This window comes from Bos taurus, chromosome X, assembly GCF_002263795.3.
Source record: "Bos taurus isolate L1 Dominette 01449 registration number 42190680 breed Hereford chromosome X, ARS-UCD2.0, whole genome shotgun sequence".
NCBI lineage: Eukaryota > Metazoa > Chordata > Mammalia > Artiodactyla > Bovidae > Bos > Bos taurus.
The window spans coordinates 59,125,434-59,143,200 of record NC_037357.1 but is presented as its reverse complement, the minus strand read 5'-3'; the positions used below and the strand labels follow the sequence as shown (position 1 = coordinate 59,143,200).

Genomic DNA, 17,767 nt, shown 5'->3' with positions numbered 1-17,767 from the left:
CTAAAACTAGTACAATGTTATATGTTAATTTTATCTCAATTGTAAAAGTTAAAAAATAAATAAAATTTAACAGTTCACCCTTTTTTCATCCTCCTCCAGGGGATCTTCCCAACCCAGAGAGTACAGTTTTGTGAGTTTTGACTAATGGTACCACCATAATCAAGATATAAGCTCCATCACTCTCAAAATTTACTCTGTATCCCTTTATAGTAAAATCCTTCCCCCACCTTAGTCCTTGGCAACTACTTATCTTTTTTCTGTCCCTTGTCCAGATTAAAAATAATTAATTGTAATCATGCAGTATGTAGGGCTTCCCTGATGGCTTAGATGGCAAAGAATCTGCATGCAATTCGGGAGACCTGGGATCATTCCCTGCATTGGGAAGATCCCCTGGAGGAAGGCATGGCAGTCCACTCCAGTATTCTTGCCTGGAGAATCCTCATGGACAGAGGAGCCTGGTGGGCTACAATTTACAGGGTTGCAAAGAGTCAGATACGACTGAGCAACCAACACAAATACAGTATGTAGACTTTGAATCTGGCTTTTTTCATCTAGCATAATGCCTTTGAGGGTCATCCATGTTTGTCTGTATCAGTCTTTCATTTCTTTATATTGCTGAATAATATTCTTTCGTTTGCATGTTTTAAAATTCATCAGTTGAAGGACGTTTATGTTGCTCTCAGGTTTTTCAGACTGACTAAATCCATTTTAAACATATAGTACAGATTTTGGTTTGAATATATGTTTTGTTTTAGTTGGAAAAATACCTAGGTGTGAGATTGCTGAGTGGTATAGTTAAGGGTATATTTAACTTTAGAAGAAACTGCCAAGTTGTTTTACAACCATATTGTATAAGGAGAGCTACAGTTGCTTCATTTCCTCACCAGCACTTAGTATATTCAGATTTTTTGCATTTATCAATTCTAATAAGTTAGTCCTCATGGTTTCAGTTTTCATGATATGTCCTCATGGTCTCAATTTTTCATTTCCCTGATGACTAATGATGTGTGTGACATTTGTGAATCTTCCTTGGTGAAGTGTCTATTCAAATTTTAATCCCATTTTTGAATTGGGTTGTTGGTTTCCTTATTCTTAAGTTTTGAGATTTCTTTATATTTTCTGAATGTGCTTGTGCTCAGTCACCCACTCATGTCTGACTCTTTGTGACTCCAGGGACTGTAGCCCACTAGGCTCCTCTGTCGATGCGATTTCCCAGGCAAGAATATTGGAGTGGGTTGCCATTTCCTCCTCCAGGGGATCTTCCCAACCCAGAGATCAAACCCACGTCTCTTACGTCTCCTGCATTGGCAGGTGGATTCTTTACCACTGCTCCACCCGGGAAACTGTATATTCTGGATAAAAGTCCTTTATCAGTAATGTGATCTGCAAATAATTTCTTCTAGTTGGTGGCTTTCCTTTTTATTCTCTTAACGTTTTTCAAAAGCAGAAGTTCTTAATTTTGATGAATTCCTATTTTATAAAATTTCTTTTATGAATTGTACTTTTGGTGTCATATCTAAGAACTCTTCACCTAACCTAAGATCACAACTATAGTCTCCTGTATTTTCTTTTAGAAGTTTTAAAGTATTGGGGTTTACATTAAAGTGTGTCTATGATACATCTTGAGTTAATTTTTGTAGATGGTATGAGATATAAGGGCTTCCCTGGTGGCTCAGAGGGTAAAGCATCTGCCTGCGATGCAGGAGACCTGGGTTTGATCCCTGAGTCAGGAAGATCCCCTGGGGAAGGAAATGGCAACCCACTCCAGTACTCTTGCCAGGAAAATCCCATGGACAGAGAAGCCTGGTAGACTTCAGTCCATGGGATCACAAAGAGTCGGACACGACTGAGCAATTTCACTTTCAACTACAAAATTAGTGAGATATAAAGTTCATATTATTTTATGTTTTGCTTATGATTGTCCAAGTAGTCCAGCAGCATTTGTTGAAAGGCTATTTTTTCTCCATTGAATGGCCTTTGCATCTTTGTTGAAAATCAATAGAGCCATAAATGTGGGTCCCTTCTCTGTTTGTTGACTCTTCATTCTATTCCATTGGCATATTTGTCTAACCTTTTTCCAAAACCACACTGACTTTAAAACTATATTTTTACATTGCCTTGAAATCACATAGCATGTACCTTCCAACATATTTCTCTTTCAAAATCGTTTTGGTCATGCTGCTTTTTTTGCCATTCTTTAGAAGATGTAGAACTCTCCAGATTATTCATCTTTCCTTGAGTAAGCTTTGGTAATTGTGTCTTTCAAATAATTCATCCATTTCATCTAAGATATTAAGCTAACTGGTGTAAAGTTATTCATAATGTCTCCTTTTTATTCTTTAGTATCTGTAGAATCTATAATGAAGACTTCTCTTTTGTCCCTATATTAGTAATTTGCATCTTCTATTTTTGTTAATCTTGCTAGAAGTTTATCAATTTTACTGATTGTCATAGAAAGCCAGATTTTGGTTTCACTGATTTTTTTCTATTGATTTTTGTGTTCAATTTCACTGACTTCTGCTTTTTATTATTCATTCCTTCTATTTTCTCTTGGTTTATTTTATCCCACTTTTGCTAGTTTCATAAGGCATTGATTTGAGACTGTTCCCCTTTTCTACTGTGAAGAAGTGAAGTGTGAAGTGAAGTCGCTCAGTTGTGTCTGACTCTTTGCAACCCCATGGACTGTAGCCTACTACGCTCCTCTGTCCATGGGATTTTCCAGGCAAGAGTACTGGAGTGGGTTGCCATTTCCTTCTCCAGAGGATCTTCCTGACCCAGGGATCAAACCCAGGTCTCCCGCACTGTAGGCAGACGCTTTACCGTCTGAGCCACCAATTTCGACTATAAGTACTTATAAATTTCTCTTTAAGTACTTCATTAGTTGAATCCCACTAATTTTGATATGCTATCTTTCATTTTCTTTTAGTACAAAATACTTTCTAATTTCCCTTCAGTGACAGGCTGTTTATTAATTTTGTTGCGGTTTAATCACTCCGTCATGTCTGACTGTTTTGCAACCCATGGACTGTAGCCTGCCAGGCTTCTCTGTCCGTGGGATTTCCCAGGCAGAATATTGGCATGGGTTGCAATTTCCTTCTCCAGGGCATCTTCCCGACCCAGAGATAGAATCCATGTCTCATGCATTGGCAGTCAAATTCTTTAATGCTGAACCACCAGGGAAGCCTGTCCATGGGATTACCAGCATATTAAAAGTGGTTTCTTCTTGGGCTTGAATTGTGTGTATGGAATGTTTCTTTTTTTCCCATATACTTTTATGTTTTTTTTTCTATGTTTTTGTGTGTTTTCCAGTTTTCTACACTGATGAGAAAATAATCAATTATTATAAAATATTACTCTACATTTTTTAGCACTTTATAATTGACTTTATAATTTCCTTTGAAATGGCAACCCACTCCAGTATTCTTGCCTGGAGAATTCCATGGGCAGAGAAGCCTGGCAGCCTACAGTCCATGGGGTCACAAAGAGGTGGACACAACTGAGTGCCTAAGCACATAAAATTGACAGAGTTTTATCTAATGTTTCCACATTAGCTTATAAATATGTAATCCATATTTCATGGATGTTGAAAATTGAGATTGACTGAGTCAGATGACTTGCTCAATGCTACACAACTAAAGCTAATTAGGATTCAGACCCAGGTTTTCTGACTCCCACTTCATCATCCTGAAGAAGTTGGAAATAAAGATTTGAAAAGTAAATTGGAATTTATCTTGTGAGAAGCTGGAAAGAATCACAGAGGGTCTTTGAGGCAGTAAGCGACTTGAGGCATTTATCTCAGTGTAGTTTTAATTTGAATCTCTGATTACTAATGAAGTTGAACAGTTTTTCTGATTTATTGCCTGGTCTCATTTCTTCTCTAAATTGCTACTCATGGCCTTAGATGATTTTTCTATTGGATTGATTGGTACTTTATTTACTGATTTGAATGATTAAAAAATATTCCAGGGAGGCGGTCCTAAGATGGCAGAGGAATAGGATGGGGAGACCACTTTCTCCACGACAAATTCATCAAAAGAACATTTGAACGCTGTTTCCACAAAACAACTTCTGAATGCCAGCAGAAGACATCAGGCACCCAGAAAAGCAGCCCATTGTCTTCAAAATGAGATGGAGAAGTCTTGAGGATACTGTAAGAATAAGACTGAAAACCAGAGGCAGGAGGCTTAAGTCCAAATCCTGAGAACACCAGAGAACTCCTGACTCCAGGGAACATTAATCTATAGGAGCTCATCGAGTGCCTCCATACCTACACTGAAACCAAGCACCACCCAAGGGCCAACAAGTTCCAGAGCAAGATATACCACGCAAATTCTCCAGCAGCGCAGGAACATAGCCCTGAGGTTCAATATACAGGCTGCCCAAAGTCACTCCAAACCCATTGATATCTCATAACTTACTACTGGATACTTCATTGCACTCCAGAGAGAAGAAATCCAGCTCCACCCACAAGAACACCAAAACAAGCTTCCCTAACCAGGAAACCTTGACAAGCCACCTGTCCAACCCCACCCACAGTGAGGAACCTCCACAATAAAGAGGAACCACAGACTGCCATAATATGGAAAGGCCACCCCAAACCCCAAACACTGCAATATAAACAAGATGAAAAGGCAGAGAAATACTCAGCAGGTAAAGGAACAGGATAAATGCCCACCAAACCAAAGAGGAAGAGATAAGTAATCTACCCGATAAAAAATTCCAAATAGTGATAGTGAAAATGATCCAAAATCTTGGAAACAAAATGGAATCACAGATAAACAGCCTGGAGACCAGGACTGAGAAAATGCAAGAAAGGTATAACAAGGACCTAGAAGAAATAAAAAAGAGTCAATATATAATGAATAATGTAATAAATGAGATCAAAAACACTCTGGAGGGAACCAACAGTAGAATAACAGGCAGAAGATAGGATAAGTGAGGTAGAAGATAGAATGGTAGAAATAAATGAAACAGAGAGGAAAAAGGAAAAACGAATTAAAAGAAATGAGGACAATCTCAGAGACCCCTGGGACAATGTTAAATGCCCCAACATTCAAATCATAGGAGTCCCAGAAGAAGACAAAAAGAAAGACCATGAGAAAATACTTGAGGAGATAATAGCTGAAAACTTCCCTAAAATGGGGAAGGAAATAATCACCCAAGTCCAAGAAACCCAAGAGTCCCAAACAGGATAAACCCAAGGCGAAACACCCCAAGACACATATTAATCAAATTAACAAAGATCAAACACAAAGAACAAATATTAAAAGCAGCAAGGGAAAAACAACAAATAACACACAAGGGGATTCCCATAAGGATAACAGCTTATCTTTCAATAGAAACTCTTCAGGCCAGGAGGGAATGGCAAGACATACTTAAAGTGATGAAAGAAAATAACCTACAGCCCAGATTACTGTATCCAGCAAGGATCTCATTCAAATATGAAGGAGAAATAAATTACAGACAAGCAAAAGCTGAGAGAATTCAGCACCACCAAACCAGCTTTCCAACAAATGCTAAAGGATCTTCTCTAGACAGGAAACACAAGGGTGTATAAACTCGAACCCAAAACAATAAAGTAAATGGCAACACGATCATACTTATCAATAATTATCTTAAATGTAAATCGGTTGAATGCCCCAACCAAAAGACAAAGACTGGCTGAATGGATACAAAAACAAGACCTCTATATATGTTGTCTACAAGAACCCACCTCGAAACAAGGGACACATACAGACTGAAAGTGAAGGGCTGGAAAAAAATATTCCATGCAAATAGAGACCAAAAGAAAGCAGGAGTAGCAATACTCAAAGCAGATAAAATAGACTTTAAAACAAAGGCTGTGAAAAGAGACAAAGAAGGACCCTACATAATGATCAAAGGATCAATCCAAGAAGATATAGCAATTATAAATATGTATGCACCCAACATAGGAGCACTGCAATATGTAAGGCAAATGCTAACAAGTATGAAAGGGGGAATTAACAATTACACAATAATAGTGGGAGACTTTAATACCCCACTCACACATATGGATACTAAACAGAAAATTAACAAGGAAACACAAACTTTAAATGATACAATAGACCTGTTAGACCTAATTGATATCTATAGGACATTTCACCCCAAAACAATGAATTTCATCTTTTTCTCAAGCGCACATGGAACCTTCTCCAGGATAGATCACATCCTGGGCCATAAATCTAGCTGTGGTAAATTCAAAAAAATTGAAATCATTCCAAGAATCTTTTCTGACCACAGTGCAGTAAGATTAGATCTCAATTACAGGAGAAAAACTTAAAAATTCCAACATATGGAGGCTGACCAACACGCTGCTGAATAACCAACAAATCACAGAAGAAATCAAAAAAGGAATCAAAATATGCATAGAAACGAATGAAAATGAAAACACAACAACCCAAAACCTGTCGGACACTGTAAAAGCAGTGCTAAAGGGAAGGTTCATAGCAATACAAGCATACCTCAAGAAACAAGGAAAAAGTCAAATAAATAACCTAACTCTACACCTAAAACAACTAGAAAAGGAAGAAATGAAGAACCCCAGGGCTAGTAGAAGGAAAGAAATCTTAAAAATTAGGGCAGAAATATATGCAAAAGAAACAAAAGAGACCATAGCAAAAATCAACAAAGCCAAAAGCTGGTTCTTTGAGAGGATAAATAAAATTGACAAACCATTAGCCAGACTCATCAAGAAACAAAGGGAGAAAAATCAAGTCAATAAAATTAGAAATGAAAATGGAGAGATCACAACAGACAACACAGAAATACAAAGGATCATACTAGACTACTATGAGCAATTATATGCCAATAAAATGGATAACTTGGAAGAAATGGACAAATTCTTAGAAAAATACAACTTTCCAAAACTGAACCAGGAAGAAATAGAAAATCTTAACAGACCTATCACAAGCAAGGAAATTGAAACATTAATCAGAAGTCTTTCAGCAAACAAACACCCAGGTCCAGATGGCTTCACAGCTGAATTCTACCAAAACTTTAGAGAAGAGCTAACACCTATCCTACTCAAACTCTTCCAGAAAATTGCAGAGGAAGGTAAACTTCCAAACTCATTCTATGAGGCCACCATCACCCTAATACCAAAACCTGACAAAGATGCCACAAAAAAAGAAAACTACAGGCCAATATCACTGATCAACATAGATGCAAAAATCCTTAACAAAATTCTAACAATCAGAATCCAGCAAAACATTAAAAAGATCATACATCATGACCAAGTGAGCTTTATCCCAGGGATGCAAGGATCCTTCAATATCCACAAATCAATCAATGTAATACACCACATTAACAAATTGAAAAATAAAAGCCATATGATTATCTCAATAGATGCAGAGAAAGCCTTTGACAAAATTCAACATCCATTTATGATTAAAAAAAAAACCCTCCAGAAAGCAGGAATAGAAGGAACATACCTCAACATAATAAAAGTTATATATGACAAACCCACAGCAAACATTATCCTCAATGGTGAAAAATTGAAAGCATTTCCCCTAAAGTCAGGAACAAGACAAGAGTGCCCACTCTCACCACTACTATTCAAAATAGTTTTGGAAGTTTTGGCCACAGCAATCAGAGCAGAAAAAGAAATAAAAGGCATCCAAATTGGAAAAGAAGAAGTAAAACTCTCACTGCAGATGACATAATCCTCTACATAGAAAACCCTAAAGACTCCATCAGAAAATTACTAGAGCTAATCAATGTAAAGTGGCAGGATAAATCAACACACAGAAATCCCTTGCATTCCTATACACTAATAATGAGAAAATAGAGAAATTAAGGAAAGAATTCCATTCACAATTGCAATGAAAAGAATAAAATACTGAGGAGTATATCTACCTAAAGAAACAAAAGACCTATATGTAGAAAACTATAAAACACTGGTGAAAGAAATCAAAGAGGACACTAATAGGTGGAAAAATATACCGTGTTCATGGATTGGAAGAATCAGTATAGTGAAAATGAGTATACTACCCAAAGCAATCTATAGATTCAATACAATCCCTTTCAAGCTACCAATGGTATTTTTCACAGAGCTAGAACAAATAATTTCACAATTTGTATGGAAATACAAAAACCTCGAATAGCCAAAGCAATCTTGAGAAAGAAGAATGAAACTGGAGGAATCAACCTGCCTGACTTCAGGCTCTCAAGACAGTATGGTACTGGCACAAAGACAGAAATATAGATCAATGGAACAAAATAGAAAGCCCAGAGATAAACCCATGCACCTATGGACACCTTATCTTTGACAAAGGAGGCAAGAATATACAATGGAGAAAAGACGATCTCTTTAACAAGTGGTGCTGGGAAAACTGGTCAACCACTTGTAAAAGAATGAAAGTAGAACACTTTCTAACACCACACACAAAAATAAACTCAAAATGGATTAAAGATCTAAACGTAAGACCAGAAACTATACAACTCCTATAGGAGAACATAGGCAAAACACTCTCCGACATAAATCACAGCAGGATCCTCTATGACGCACCTCCCAGAATATTGGAAATAAAAGCAAAAATAAACAAATGGGACCTAATTAAAATTAAAAGCTTCTGCACAACAAAGGAAACTATAAGCAAGGTAAAAAGACAGCCTTCAGAATGGGAGAAAGTAATAGCAAATGAAGCAACTGACAAAGAATTAATCTCAAAAATATACAAGCAACTCCTTCAGCTCAACTCCAGAAAAATAAATGACCCAATCAAAAAATGGGCCAAAGAACTAAACAGACATTTCTCCAAAGAAGACATACAGATGGCTCATAAACACATGAAAAGATGCTCAACATCACTCATTATCAGAGAAATGCAAATCAAAACCACAATGAGGTACCATTTCACGCCAGTCAGAATGGCTGTGACCCAAAAGTCTACAAGCAGTAAATGCTGGAGAGGGTTCAGAGAAAAGGGACCCACTTACACTGTTGGTGGGAATGCAAACTAGTACAGGCCACTATGGAGAACAGTGTGGAGATTCCTTAAAAAACTGGAAATAGAACTGCCATACGACCCAGCAATCCCACTGCTGGGCATACACACTGAGGAAACCAGAATTGAAAGAGACATGTGTACCCTAATGTTCATCACAGCACTGTTTACAATAGTCAGGACATGGAAGTGACCTAGATATCCATCAGCAGATGAATGGATAAGAAAGCAGTGGTATATATACACAGTGGAATATTACTCGGCCATTAAAAAGAACACATTTGAATCAGTTCTAATGAGGTGGATGAAATTGGAGCCTATTATACAGAGTGAAGTAAGGCAGAAAGAAAAACACCAATACAGTATACTAATGCACATATATGGAATTTAGAAAGATGGTAACAATAACCCTGTATGCAAGACAGCAAAAGAGACACAGATGTATAGAACAGTCTTCTGGACTCTGTGGGAGAGGGAGAGGGAGAGGGTGGGATGATTTGGGAGAATGGCATTGAAACATGTATATTATCATATATGAAACGAATCACCAGTCCAGGTTTGATGCATGATACAGGATGATCAGGGCTGGTGCACTGGGATTACCCAGAGGGATGGTATGGGGAGGGAGGTGGGAGGGGGTTTCAGGATGGGGAACACATGTACACACGTGGTGGATTCATGTCAATGTGTGGCAAAACCAATACAATATTGTAAAGTAGTTAGCCTCCAATTAAAATAAATAAATTTATATTAAAAAAGAAAATATTCCAGATATTAATACTGTATTTATATTAATACTTTATTTGTTGGAAATATCTTTTCCCTGTTTCTTGCTTATCTGTCTTTTCATTTCAATTTTGATCATCAGTGCCAACCTTACTGGGTCATTGTAAAGTCAAATACTGCTACTGCTACTGCTAAGTCACTTCAGTCGTGTCTGACTCTGTGTGACCCCATAGATGGCAGCCCACCAGGTTCCCCCATCCCTGGGATTCTCCAGGCAAGAACACTGGAGTGGGTTGCCATTTCCTTCTCCAATGCATGAAAGTGAAAAGTGAAAGTGAAGTCGCTCAGTCATGTCTGACTCTTAGCGACCCCATGGACTGCAGCCTACCAGGCTCCTCCATCCATGGGATTTTCCAGGCAAGAGTACTGGAGTGGGGTGCCACTGCCTTCTCCGAAAATCAAATAAGGAAAGCATATAAAACACTGAGGCCATTGTAGGGGTTCTGTAAATATCGTCTATGCCTCTTTCCTTGATGTACACTAAAATGGATGGAACCTGTGATTGCTCTCGATTTTGTGATTGGGCCATGTTTTCTAACCAGCATATTCTCCATCTCCTTCCTCACAGATTCAGAGACATATTGTGTGTTTCAAGACAAGAAGTATAGAGTCGGTGAGAGATGGCATCCTTACCTGGAACCTTATGGGTTGGTTTACTGCGTCAACTGTATCTGCTCTGAGGTACAGTTCCCAATGGCATGTGATTTCCGCTTTGCTCTTCAGCAGGCAGACATGCACTCAAGTGCCTAGATGGCCTGGGAGCATGGGTGATTAAAAACCTAAAAGAAGTTAGGAGACAGATTGCAAGGAAAAATACACATCTCCTGTCTTTTTCTTCTATTGCTTTTTGGCTTGATTTTCCTGGGATCTCACTGAGTATTTGCTGTAGATACTTAAGCGGTCTCTTAGCCGAATGATGTAGGACATGGAAAAAGTAGAGTGCAGGAAAAGGCTCAATATAATGCCTGGATCATAAGACAACATTGTTTTTTAATATCATTTTCAAGACTGGTCGTTAGCTAGGAGATTAGGACAGATTATAAACTGGTTCACTGAAAGAGTGTATTTTATGTGGTTTTAGTGAATGACTATAATTACTAATAGGATTGAGGTGTTGAAACCTTGGCCTGTACCTAGTGAGGATTAGAGTCCTCTTGGCTTGGCCTTGGCTCCTGTCCAGTCACTCAAAGAGGCATTTGGATAGCTCTGCAGTAGACAAAGCAGGTAGTCCCATGGCCGTGACCCAGGATCACAGCTACGGTCCATCTTTCTGAACAAGCCTCTTCTGTCATACGCTAAGCCAGGGTTTCTCAGCCTCTACACTCTTGATATTTGGGGACAGATAATTTCTTGTTGTGGGGAGCTGTCCTGTCTATTGTGAGATATTTAACAGCACCCCTGGCCTCTATCCACTAGAAGCCAGTAGCATCCACCTCAGTTGTGGCAACCAAAAATATCTCAGGACATGCCCAAGGTTACTTGGAGAGCAAAGTGGTTCCTGGTGGATAACCAATGCACTAGGCCAATTGGGAAAAGAGACCTTATACTCAGCCTTGAGAATTGAGAATTCTGAACATGTAGAAAGAATTTTCAAGACCTGCCTCTCACTTGAGTCCTCATGGAACAACTGAAACCCCTATCTAGTGCCCAGGAGTCCTAACTTGCAAGCCTGATTCTTTTGCCATTTGAACAGAAAATTTGGCTTTCAGAATTTTGAGCATGTGGAAACCTAACCTTTAGGCAACATCAGGTAGTTTTAAGAAACTGCAGGGCTCTAGAATCAAGACAGACCAAGTTTCCAACCCTGGCTCTGCGACTTCTGAGCTGTGTTATGTTAAGCAAGTTATTTAACCTCTCTTAGATTCCTTCAGCTTCTTCTTCTTTAAAATGGTATAGTGGTATTACCTATTTCATAGGATTATGACAAGGGTTAAATTTACTAATCTGTCTCAGTGCATTAAAACAATGCTTGGTCATAGTCAATATTTGAGAAATGCTAACTGCTGTAACATTACCATCATTATGGTTATTATTTTTATTAATTTGTATTAGCTCTAGAACAGAAACCAATGTAAAGCATTAAGAAGGAATCAGTTTGACCTCAGCCAGGTGGAGTTTCTGATGTGCTCTGGTGATCTTCAAGATGATACCACCTGGCTCTGAGGAGTGTGCCATATAAGGAGGCTCCGTGGTGTTTCCAAATGTAGTGCTCCAAGAATGTATTCTAGGAAGTATGCAAGAAAAGAAAAAAAGTTGTGCTAAGGTTATTTGAATTTAAATGGCTAGGGCAGTTATTAAACAGAGTATCTAGAGACTGAGTAAATGCCTGGTATGGTGTGATTATGTCAGATTCTTGACCCAATGCATTGGAAATGGACAGCTAAACCTTGGGGACTGAGGCTTTGCTCTCTTCAGGGCAGTGAAAATGTTAATATAATCCCAGTGCCAATGGCTCAAGTGCTAGGCATCTTCTCCCTCCATCATCTTCATCACCCTCTTCCCTCACCAGAGCCTGACAGATATAACCCTTGCTTCAAATGAGTTATGGATGGAAAATGTTAATGCAAAATTGGTTTCCAAGGTCTTCCTTTGTTCTAGCCATGGCTGAAAGCTGTCAGAGCTAGGGATCTTGTCAGTGTAAATCAGACAAGGACCCAGTTGCCCCCTCCTCTAGTCGTACTAGCTAATCAGCTCAATTCCAAACTCTAGCTTGGTCTCAGAAAAATTTTGACTTGCAAAAGAAGTGAGCAGAAGAAGCACTCAGCTTACTGGATCAAGGCAGAGTTATATGGACTCCAGAATCCATGTGCTAGGGCTCTCTCCTTGCCTAGGGGTGGGTAACAGCTCAAGGGACCCATCGCTCATTATCCCTTCCTTCCATGGCATTGGACAGGTGATTATGAAATCTGGCTAGGCTCTGGGAAGAGACGTGCAGAGCTAGGGAATGGTAGAAACATCACAGAGCCAAGTCAGAAGAAGCTTCCCAGTAATTGCGAGAGGCTTTGTAAACTAGGGTAGTAGTGATCCTTAGAAAAATACTCCAATAAATTTATCAGAAAAAAGAAAAAAAATGCTGATTTCATTCAGTTTCTCGGCAATGCGTTATTCACTGTCTGAGTGAGTCCCTGAATGACTGTTTCCCAAATTGGCATGATCCCAGTGACCTCTGAAAGACATTTATTTTGTTGTCATTTTTGCCTCTTTCTTTCAGAATGGGAATGTGCTTTGCAGCAGAGTCAGATGTCCAAGCCTTCATTGCCTGTCTCCTGTGCACGTTCCTCATCTTTGCTGCCCTCGCTGCCCAGGTAAACCAGTTCGCCTCTTTCTTTCCCAGCTGTGGTTTTCCTTCCTCTTTCTTCCACCCAACCCACCCCTTCTCCCTAATTCCCCAGAAGCAGAAACTTCCAGACAGGAATAACAATAGGACGCTTTCAGGCATCTTGCACCAGCCCCTAAATACTGTTTATATCCCAATTGGGGCACATTCTAGGCTCTAATAAGTTATTTGGTACACAGTAACAGGTCTTCATTGGGCTTTTAATCATTTGAAGGTGCCTATCAATTGAGGGAAAGGAATTTTGGCCCAGAGATTTTTCTGTGATCAACAGCCTCTTCCTGCCATGGGCAGCAGACACAAGGAGAGTTGTAGCATGGAGGCATGTGTCCTACGCAATTAGAGCTGGAATTGCATTTGAGCATAGCTTCTAATTGATGATGGGCTGTTCATAAATCAAAGGAGCTGAACCAGTGAGGTTTATGTCAGTATAAAGCTGCTTGCTGGCTGAATGGTCACCTCCTCCAGACTGTACAGTTATGTATACATTGTTCAGAGTAGTGCTAAGGGGAAAGCAGGCAGATACTTTTTCACAAGGCTATTAGGATATCTACCTTCCTGGTTGGCAGCTAGGGTGTTTGTCTGAGGCAGGGGCTCCCTCAGTGACACTTTGTTCATATCTGACTGATGCCAGGCTCCCACACCAGAGGAGTGCAAGCATGGAATGATTCAGAAAATGCCTGTGGGCCCACCAGCAATCCTAAGAAAAGCTAAGTGATCGTCTTAGCACCTGGGCGGTAGAAGCTTTGTAGTCCTATAAGTTGACTGTTTCCCTCAAGGACAGAGTTGGGGTCTATGGGTGGACTTTGAGGGATTAGTAAATCTTTTAAAATTGTTGGCAGTTTTTGGTGTAACAATGTATATGTGTAAATTCCTTTAGAGAAGATACATAGCTTTATTGGTATTCCTAAAGGGATGTACATAACCATAAAAACATGAAGAACCATTAATCTCCGTCATCCATGGTGTTTTTTTTCAAGTAGTGAGGAACTTCCAGAACTTACAAGAGAGAAACTAAAAGTGTCAGGGCAGAAATGGTAGGACTGAGGCCAGGAATGAGGTTCAGTGACAACTCAGTTAACTGAAATGTTACAGGAACAGAGATTTTGTTGAATGGAGACCATTTTTGTCCAATGGAGACCCAAACCCTTTTTGTCACCACTTTTATAACTTATGCTTTCTTACCTTGATAAATGGGCTTCCACAGTGGCTCAGTGGTAAAGAATCCACCTGCAGTGCAGGAACCACAAGAGATGTGGGTTCAATCCCTGGGTCGGGAAGATCCCCTGGAGGAGGGCATGGAAACCCACTCCAGTGTTCTTGCCTGGAGAATCCCATGGACAGAGGAACCTAGCAGGCTACAGCCCATGGGGTCTCAAAAAACTGGACATGACTGAAGCAACTTAGCACACATGCACCTTGATAAATACACTCTGATGAACATCTGGGATTCTTTCTAGATGTCAGAAGATCATGCCGTGTCACAGGTTTATTATTCTTAGTATTGGTTACAGTAGTATATGCTTTGATATATGAGAGACTCACTTGGCATGTGATCAATCTTAAAGTTATTCTTGAAATAAATCCCTAAGAGAGGTTTACTATTTTTGCATGTGTTTATTTGCTTCTTGGGCTTCCCTTTTGGCTCTGTGGTAAAGAATCTGCCTGCAATGCTGGAGACCTGAGTTCGATTCCTGAGTCGGGAAGATCCCCTGGAGAAGGAAATGGCAACCCACACCAGTATTCTTGCCTGGGAAATCCCACGGACCAAGGAACCTGGCGGGCTACAGTCCATGGGGTTGTAAAAAGAGTTAGGCATGACTTACAACTGAATAACAACAACAACATTTGCTTCTTCTGTTTAAACTGTATTACAAGGGTGTAGCACGGGAGGATTCTTTTTTTTTTTTTTTTTTCATCTGCCAGGTTGCCTGTCAAATAGCCTTATAAAATCTTATCCCAGAAGTATCTAAAAGTGGTCTAATGTCATAGGAATTGATCTAAATGGCTGTGGAGAAATTATTCTTCCCTAGGAAGGAAATTGGGGCAGGGCCCAGACACAGAGCATAGAGTGGAAGTTCACAGAGTGGAAGATGGCTGTCATCTACCCCAACTGCATAAACGGAAGCAAGTCCTAAGAAAAAGGGAAAGTACAAGTTAGCAGTTCTTTTCAGAGAAAAAGAAAGTATTAAAAGAATTAAGATCATAAGTCCCAGAAATGAGAAAATGGAGAGAAATAAACATCATCATCTTTAAGACTTAAAAGATAGAAACAGCTGTTCATTTTCTTTGCCTTCTTGTTCTTATAGGTCATTTCCTTGTGAGTTCATTTTTCTTTCTAACTGTAACCTTTAACAGTTCTTTCTGTAGGTAGTGGTCCTAAAGTTCCCTAATTCTTATATGCAAAACTGTCTTTATTTTGCCCTCATTCTTAAGTGATAATTTGGCTGGGTATAAAATTATAGATTCGTGTTTATTTTCCCTCAGCCCTTTGAAGATATTAATAAATAGTTTCATGACTTCCTTTGTTTGTGGATAAGAAGTCTGCTTTGATTATAATTCTTTTATACATAATCTGTCTTCTAGCTTTTAAGATTTTCTCTTTTTCCTTTGATGCAAACAAGGAGGTGTTTTGATATATGATTTATTTTTATTTAGCCTGCTTAGCATATGACTTTTTCCAGCCAATGGACTCACATTTTTCTTCAATTTCAAGTCATTATTTTTGTGAAAAGCATATTTTCTTCTATTTTTTATCATTCTTAGCCTTGTCTTCAGTGTATGTCATTGCATTTCATTTAATTTAAGCTCTGTGTCTCTTAATGTCTCCTTTATTTTTCTCCCTAATGATATATTGGTATACTCCCTGTAATGATATATAACTTCAACTTGGCCTTCCAATTCATGAATTGTTTCTCCAGTTTTTTCATGCCTACTATTTAGGCTGTCTGTTGGGTCTAGTTTTATTTTTTAAAAACTGTATTTCCACCCATTTTTTAATTATATGTAAAAAATATCTACATATTGCCATTTTGTAAACCCCTGTTACTGTTTCTTGAGGTCTTGTTCTCTTATTTATGGCTTTAAGGTATTTAAATATTTATTTAAAGTCTATTTCTGATTGTTTAAATATGCATATTTTCAGGTGTGAATTCTCACTTTTGTTAGATTTCTTGATAGCTTTCCTTAGTTCCAAAGTTCCCCTTGTTTTCTAAAATTTTTGTCTAAAAGCTCATCATCCATGGGTTTAATCTTGCATAAGTCCTTCCTTTTCAGGCCTTGTAGCTTACTTAGCATTAAACCAGGTCGTATGTTGGTGTCCCACCTTGGACTCCATCATGTCTGGATAGTCTGCTTCTACCTCTGTTTTCTTGTGCAGGGCTACTCCTTGGACTGGGACCTCAGCTGCAGCTGCCTTTCTTGGGCAGTCAGTCCATGCGAGAGAATGAACTTGGGTGGGCAAACAATGTCAGCCCCTGTTTACATGTGAAGAGTGGGACTATAAGTTCTCAGACTTACACAGAAAGCCATTTATAGGCCATAGTTCTTGCTCAGCTGCCTGGATATAGCTATCTATATCTGGCCCAAACTGCCAGTGGAGCATATCATGTTGGCCCTCATTTATTGCTGTACTTTCCTTTTGCCTATGTTTTATTTAATAGAGTTTCCTTTTGTTTCTAAGGATGATTTTGCAGTTTTAAAGTTTTATTTATTTATTTTTACTTTTATATTTCATCTCTTATTTTTCTTTGTTTGGAAAATAGCACAGCATTTTCTCATGTGTTCTCTCTGCCATATTGACCTGGAATGCAAATCAGCAATTCTTTCTTTCTGTTGAAGATAAAACAAAAATAAACAGGTTTAAACTATAGCAGAGAAGAATGGAGTTTGATAAAAGAAAGAACTTTGGGACACAGTGATTGTTAAATCCTAGAATAAATGACTAAGGAGAATTTTAGTCTCTTTACTGCCTGTTTCTGGAAATAAAAAGATATCCATCCATCTGAGATAGAGTTGGCATAGTTTTGCTTTGAGACAGGGCAGTGGATGTGATGACTTCTCTGTATTCCTTCCACCCCAATTATTATTAGGCATGAGGAAACTCATGCCTTCAGGGCCACAGGAATGTTTGGTCAAAGGAAGGGGCTCTAGTTTTGTGTCTTAACCCAATGGAAAGCACTGTGATGAAAACATCTTCACTGAAAAATAGAATATTTAAAGCCAAGGTAATGAGCAAGTTCTATATCAAAAAGGGAAATCAAATAAGGGAGCCATACATCCAAGGTTTTATATACAATCTTACAGCCATATCAACTTCAGGGAGTGTTTACTTGGTAGTGATGGACTTGGTGGGAAGGTCCTACCTGCCATGCCTAGAGCCCATCTTCCACTGTAGTAGACAGAGGAGACTTCAACCCCTGTCTGTTTCTGTGTATCCCATGGCTCTTGCTTTCTAAACTTCTTACCCCTTGAAATTCCCAAGGTTCTGACCTGAATTTGAGCTTGTCTCATGTAGCTCCTGCTGAACCGTGGAAATCAGAGTATGCAGACTGCTTTTCCAGAATTACCAAAGAGAAATCTAAATCAATTCTCATGAAGAGCAAGTGAAAACTTTTTCTCCAGCACTTCCCTTGGTCTCCATGGTAGAGGTTAAGTCTTGATCACGAACTACAGGGCTCTA

At 38.9% G+C, this 17,767-nt stretch overlaps 1 protein-coding gene across 12 annotated transcripts in view; it reads left to right on the top strand.

The window, feature by feature from the left end:
- Positions 1-17,767, top strand: part of CHRDL1 (chordin like 1) — a 134,055-nt gene that overhangs the window by 28,736 nt on the left and 87,552 nt on the right. For all 12 annotated transcript variants that reach the window (XM_059883258.1, XM_059883261.1, XM_059883257.1 and 9 more), the window contains 2 exons: positions 10,321-10,433; positions 12,964-13,057. In XM_059883258.1, coding sequence (XP_059739241.1) covers positions 10,321-10,433; positions 12,964-13,057 — 207 coding nt within the window. The remainder of the gene's footprint in view (positions 1-10,320; positions 10,434-12,963; positions 13,058-17,767) is intronic.